At 34.0% G+C, this 7,079-nt stretch overlaps 1 protein-coding gene across 1 annotated transcript in view; it reads right to left on the bottom strand.

The window, feature by feature from the left end:
* Nucleotides 1-3,091: 3,091 nt before the first annotated feature.
* The window catches only part of LOC111800249 (DEAD-box ATP-dependent RNA helicase 8-like), a 6,143-nt gene continuing 2,155 nt past the window's right edge, over nt 3,092-7,079 (bottom strand). Inside the window, exons 4-10 of the mRNA XM_023683852.1 lie at nt 6,440-6,678; nt 5,411-5,662; nt 5,136-5,316; nt 4,812-4,900; nt 4,655-4,728; nt 4,435-4,556; nt 3,092-3,504 (exon numbers count right to left, since the gene is read on the bottom strand). Of these exons, the coding sequence (XP_023539620.1) occupies nt 4,478-4,556; nt 4,655-4,728; nt 4,812-4,900; nt 5,136-5,316; nt 5,411-5,662; nt 6,440-6,678 (914 nt within the window). The 3' untranslated portion in view covers nt 3,092-3,504; nt 4,435-4,477. The remainder of the gene's footprint in view (nt 3,505-4,434; nt 4,557-4,654; nt 4,729-4,811; nt 4,901-5,135; nt 5,317-5,410; nt 5,663-6,439; nt 6,679-7,079) is intronic.

Below are 7,079 nucleotides of genomic sequence, written 5' to 3'. Positions count from 1 at the left end.
TTATTATGATGAAAATAACATTCATACTACGGGACATACCATGACAAGACCAGACCTCCAACACTGTTCCCTTGTGGGTCTTTCAAAATTTCCACTTCCCTCGTTCAATCTGGTTGCTCCGCAAGTAAAAAAAAACAAACCTGATTTCTTGCTGAAACTTCATAATCATTAAGCTTTCCTGCCTAATTTTAGTAATAAACTCTAAATAGTGAGAAATTTCCCCGAGATTAAGATAAACATGTGTACATATACCTAAAATACACAAATAAATCCACCTTACTTTTTTTCCCCAATCTAAAATGGAACAAACTTCGTTGATACACATTCAATTTAAGATCATCTGAAATCTTAATCACTGATAGTAAGCACCAGTATGAACAGAAGACAATATTCACATGATTTCAACAATAATCGAGGTCAAAACGAGTCGAAACTGAATTAGACAAATACAGAAAACAAAACAGAGTTACTTTCATCTAACAGAGAAATCGAAAGTTGTGATAATAAATGCATAGGAAAAAGAGAGATAAAGACGAAATAAAATGTTGTAATATCATTACTCCTTTTAGAAATTAGGTATACGAGTTGAAATCGAACAAAATCAGGGAATGTAAAGCGAGAAAAGCTGAGATTCGAGGGCTTTAGCTTCAAAATCTGCAAGCATCGGTCTGATGAATCGACAAGAAACCAAAAATTGAAAGAAAACAAACGAATCTTCTCCATTTTGTATGAATTTGCAGAATAAGAACGCAGAAATTTAACTCACTGCGAAGCTGAACGATGAGGATGAAGAAGAAGAAGACACGATCTCTAGTCCATTGAAAACTTCAACCACAAACGGAGCAACTCTTGCGATTACTGATTCGAATTTGGCGCCATAACATCCAAACCAGAAATTGGGTTTTTATTTTCTTTTCTTTTCATTTAAAAAAAAAAAAAAAAAAAATTTATAATTACTATAGAGTTCTATTAAAAAANAAAAATATATATATATATATATATATATATATATATATATATATATATATTACTTTTTAAAAAATATTTTAAAAAAAATTAGATAACCCGATAAATTGGATCAACTGAAATGTGAAAATTTTATAGATTGAGTTGGTGACCCAAGTAACCTGAGTAGCTCCCTACCCGAAAAAGTTATATACTGTTTAAGTTGTTGTTGTTGCCCGTTTGCTTGCATGCTATATAACACACGCTCTCTCTTGCTTTCAAAACTCTTTCTCCAAAACCTCTCTCCCCTGCTTTCTAAAATCTTCTCTGAAATCAAGACCCGAGATTTGTATTCATATTTCCCGACCCTAGGCAACGTGACTTAAAGTAGGCTTGACTCACTCGGTGCTGAGAGTGAGTACCGCACAATGACCAATTTCGATGCCTAGAGACCGATAGTTCTCAACCTAACACAACCCTCTATTTTTGGATTGAATTGGTTGTCTCGTTGTTTATTTTTAATTATTTTTTAAAAAAACCACAATATACGTTGTATTAATAACTAAAATCTCGTAGATTTCAAACATAAGACATTTGTCAATCACAGCTAATTACTAATATCCGTTATAAACGTTAAATATTGTTAATTTATTTATTGGAAAAAAAAATATCACCCCGCTTAACATTTATTATTTAAATTAGATAGTCTCGATTTAGACCGAACAAATGAGAAGAAAATTATGGAAAATGTTTCAAACTAATGGCAGTCAATACTGAGTCAAAGCTGTCACTTTTGCATTTACTGCCATCCATTTTAATCTAGCTTTTCAATTTATTTGACCCAAATAAAAAAATAATCTTTTGATGGGTGGTACAAGGTACAAGTCAATACGACGACCGAAGGTACAATGTTGAATGATGTTCGGTTGTTTTTAGCACACGATATGAACTTTGTTGAATAAGAGATGTTGTGATATTACCTCCCAGCCTTGGTCGGGCTCGAGGATGGTTGGCGCTGTGGTAGCAAAACGTGTACAATAAGATGAGACCAAATATAGCACGAACCTCGTTGTGTATGAAATGTTTTTGTGTATTTTCATCCATTAATTAAAATCAATAGAAGAAGAAATGTAAATATGAGTCAATAACCCCATCAAATTAGACAACCTAACCCAAACCATAAAAGTTAGGTTCGGTTATATATATATATTATAAATCTTTTTATAATTTAGTTAAATTGAATTTTTTGAAAATCAAGTATTCAGTTCAATTTTGGGGTTTTATCGACTCCCGGGAAAGGGTAGAAGAATGAGACCTATTATGGGACATACAAATGCATTACATATGTATGATCATTACGCGTCATCCAGGTTATTCTATTCCACCTCTTAAAAAGAAACAAACTTAAATCAAAATACTTAATAGCATATATTTATACAAAATTTCTACCCCGAACACACCCAATGGATCCATAGACAGTCAAATTTTATTTTTGTCGGACCAATCAAACTAATCCCAAAATAAGGTTACAAACAACTCTGCCCCAATTTACTTTTTAAAAAATTAAGATTATTTAACATTAACATTTATAACCAATATTAATGTTGCATTGTAACTTGTAAATGATTAATATTTAAACTTTATAAAATTTTAATCATTAACGTAACAAATATTATAAATAACTTTAAAAAAAAATGTGCTTTTTATGACCGGAAGTTAATAAAAATAAACAAAAGATAAAATTTGGGTGAAAGAAAAGCTCAGCTTTTCTTGTAGTATTCCTGTCGCCGGCACCCTACTAGAGCAGCAGCAACAATATGGTACAGGGAAGGGGCTTGCTGCTTCAACATCTGTGAAAACATTAATTTAACATAACCAACTAGAGTCGCTATTGTTATCATAACGTAATCATTTCTATGCAAAAATAAACGTTTGAACTTCTTTACAAAACATAGAAATGATTACGCTATAATAACGCTAGCAACTCTAGATAAATAGAAATCTAGAGTCGTTACAGTTAAAATCTCCAGAGCTTGTATGAGGCCCTATATTTCTTCACACTTCACTGAAGTTGCGAAGATTAGGACCCGACCTGCACGCACTTGAACATAGCCAATTTATAAGTAAGCAGGGCGCAGAGAGCAGGAAAAACATGAAAGCAAATCTGTCCATTGAACACTTATATAAGGAAGTATTCGAAACAACTGTGGGTTCGGGAGAGAGCAAAAGCTGTAAATTAAGGGTTTGAAAGTGGAGGGAGAAGGGAAAAAAGGGAGGAGAGATTACAATACAACCAGAAAGTAGGAAAGCAAACAAGCACAGGTCAGTTGATGAAACTTCTGGGACTTTTTTTATAGATGAGCCACTCTACATTCTATCCTAATCTCCTGTTAATAATAATGTCTTCAGGGCTATTATATATATATATATATATATATATATATATATTTTATAGGTAGGGTTCTAACTAATAGAATTCCAAGCCAAGTTGAGTCTTCTTCAGTTGTTGATATTGACTCAGAAAACAAGCCTCTCTCTCCAAAGAGCTTCTTCATTGACCTTCAAGAACAAGAATAAGAACAAGGAAAACCCCATCAATAAATTTCTACGCATGATGATTTTACACGATTGTAGCTGAGCAGACGTATCTGAAAACTATATCATGTTCTATGCAAGATGATTTTACACGATTGTAGCTGAGCAGGCAATCAGAAAAACTATATCATGTTCTACGCAAGATGATTTTACGCGATTGTAGCCGAGCAGACGTATCTGAAAACTATATCATGTTCTACACAAGATGATTTTACACGATTGTAGCCGAACAGACATGTCAGAAAACTATATCATGTAGGGTTCCAAACTTTTCACATTGAAATTTTGTAATCAAGCATCATATTGAATAAAAAAGTTAGACCAACATGAAACGAAAGATGCAAGAATATGAACACAAATTGGTACGCCTCATCTACATTTCTCTGAACCATAACAGATTTTTTTGGACAAAAGAAAAATCAACGCCTGTTATCCCCATAATGACTGCACTCCCTACTAGTATAGTTTCGTACGTAGGTCGGACAGTAATGGGTAGCTGGTGGTCAATGACATAATATCAACCTACCTGCCACTGAGGTGCCTAATAACTCCTAAATATATAACAAACCATAGTAACTAAACAAGGTTGTATGAGTACGGTAAATTGAAATAAAAATCCTGTCTTTTTTTTAATAGAAGAAACAATTTCATAGTTGTATGAAATTCACTCCCCTCGTTCTATTTATTATCATCTCCTTAGCTAGCGTGTAATTTACTTGGATCCTAATAATTTTTCTAGCATCTATACCCTAGAGGTATTCCCATCAATATCCTAGAGACATTCCTATCGTTTCCCTAGAGGTATGCCTATCGTTTTTTCAATAAATATGTATATGCAAACATGAGTGTGTGTGAATAATGAAGGAGAATTAGGTAGCACAGTACGATTCTTACCTGCTGCCAATTGTTTACCCTGGGATCCAATGCCCACCACAAATTACCGGCAGTAGATTGCCTGGTCAATATGGGGTGGTATTTGTTTTATTTCCGTTCCAAGTTCTTGTTCAATCCTGTACCTGTAGTATGGAGAATCACATTTCAGTGAATCTGAATGTATGATGATGGCAAACGGCAGTAATCAACCAAAGTATTCTTTTAAAAGAAAAACACATACAAATTGAAACGATCCTCATAGGTGATTAAATTCACAGCTAACCCAAGGTGTCCAAACCTTCCAGATCGTCCCACCTGCAAGTGAACAATTTTAAAAGATTTGAGAGGTAAATAAGTAATAATAATGATAATCAACAGGAACTGAATGTGACACATACCCTGTGTAGATACGTCTCTGAATTCTTGGGGAAATCGAAGTTAATAACAACGTTTACTGCTTGAATGTCTATTCCTCTTGTAAATAAATCTGCAAGTGCATCCCATATCAAAAGAAATTAGTTCAGGACAAATGGGATAGTTTTATGGATTTTCTTTTGCCATGTAACTGTGTACAAGATATGTATGTTCAAAAAATGGGAAAGAAAAATGTACAGTTTAAAAAGATGCAATAAAGAAAGGATGTTTCAAATTTAAAATTATTTTTTTAAAACAAAAAAGTCATGCTGTATGCATGGATAACTATGCGCACACAAATGGCATACCAGTACAAACGAGATTTCTGCATGCACCATTTCGGAAGTCATGAAATACTCTGTTACGATGATCTTGCAGCATCTTTGCATGAATATAGAAACAAGAATAACCAAGTTCTGTAATTTTTTTGGCTAACAACTCAACTCGATTTACCGAATTGCAGAAGATAATTGACTGGTTAATTTGCAGCTGGAGATAGAAACATTAACTTTGTGATTTACACAGGAAAAGAGAATGTAGGGGAGGAAATCAAGAAAAATAATTAGCTTGCTTGGGATCAAACCTTAGAGAAAAGAGTATTAAGGCAGTGCACTTTTTGTCTTTCTTCAACAAATGCATAGAATTGGGTGATACCCTTTAGAGTGAGCTCGTCCATTAAGTTTATAATATAGGGCCTGTGAAGATATCTATCTTTGAAGTCCTTCACAGTAACAGGAAAGGTAGCGGAATACATAAGAACCTGCCGATTTGCAGGCAAAAAGCGTATCAACTGCTCTATTGAGGGTTGGAACTCTGGAGACAAGAGCTTGTCAGCCTGAGAAACAGAACAACAAAATGATTAGTTTGTCGCAACTAGTTAAACTATTGAGCCAAGATAAATTTGATCGATAGGTATACTTTCCTGAATGTGGTAACCTTAACTTCTAGTACTACCCCAAAGATTTAAGTTTACTCCAGAACATGAAATCTTTCTTTCAGCAATACCAACCATACACTAATTCTTTGGGGGAAAATGGGAACTTGGTAAGAAAATAAAAACATAAATTTGACACATCACACTACTACGCAACATGTATAAGAGACAAGATAATGATCGAGCAAATGAAAGGGAAGGTGATAAAGGCAGGGACAGGACAGGACAGTCCCAAGCAAAACGGAGTCGTCTACAATGTATCAAGAAAACCTCAGGTTTAAAAAAAAATGTTGGAGTAACCATAAAACGGGAGAAGTACTAACAGCAGTAACTCGTGATGCAAATATTACATCTTTTACCCATCCTGAGAACAGTTGATGAGGTAAAAACAGTAGAACAAGAGAAAGAGAAAACAACAAACTAACTACATACTATGTTATAAAACTTCCTTACACTATATTCCTTCAACATGATTCTCAAGTACATAAGGATCGATTGCAATTAATACTTGCCGCCAATGTCATTGTTCAATTATCAATCTATAATCTAGTCAAACAATCATTTAGTTGATATAACCCTACCATTGCAATATTATAGGACTAATGCCTACTGAAAAATATAATGATATCGACAACAAAGTCACTTATTTATTAATGCATTCATATCTCATGTAATTACCTCATCCATGATAAGCATAGAACAATCTTTCAGTACACAAACACCCTTTTTTGCAAGATCTAATATTCTTCCTGGAGTTCCAACTAATAAATGAACTGGTTGGTATAGTCGCATGATATCATCCTTTAAACTGGTACCACCTGTTGTAACCATAACTTGAATATTCAAATTCTTTCCGAGTTCCTTACACACTTGTGAAGTTTGAAGAGCCAACTCTCGAGTTGGAACGAGGATAACAACTGTTCACATAGAAAGTTAAAACAAATGTCAAACAAGTGAACAAAACAAACTGAGAAAGGAATCAATATTGCCATTGAAACGTGGCATAACAGCATTTTGACCAATCATTTCCAGTGCCTAGTGGAAAAATGAAATGACATGTTTTAAAATTAGTCATAAAATAAATTATTGGGGCGTATAAAATAATAGTAGAGGTTGAAATTAGCACAGGCCCTAGACAAAATGCCTTCACCATTTCTTTTCACCGTGGGGTGGGCAAACTGAGTAGATTAATGCATAGAACTCAAGAGGTTAGTCTTGTGGAAGGGGTTTTTTTGAAGGAAAGAACAGAATCTATCTCATGATTTACAACTTGCAAGTGACATTTCTTTTTCCTTTGGACATTAACAAGATATTGGTT

Source organism: Cucurbita pepo, chromosome LG08 (genome assembly GCF_002806865.2).
Source record: "Cucurbita pepo subsp. pepo cultivar mu-cu-16 chromosome LG08, ASM280686v2, whole genome shotgun sequence".
Classification (NCBI taxonomy): domain Eukaryota; kingdom Viridiplantae; phylum Streptophyta; class Magnoliopsida; order Cucurbitales; family Cucurbitaceae; genus Cucurbita; species Cucurbita pepo.
Note: the sequence above shows the minus strand (reverse complement) of the source record. Positions and strands in the feature narration are given on the sequence as shown.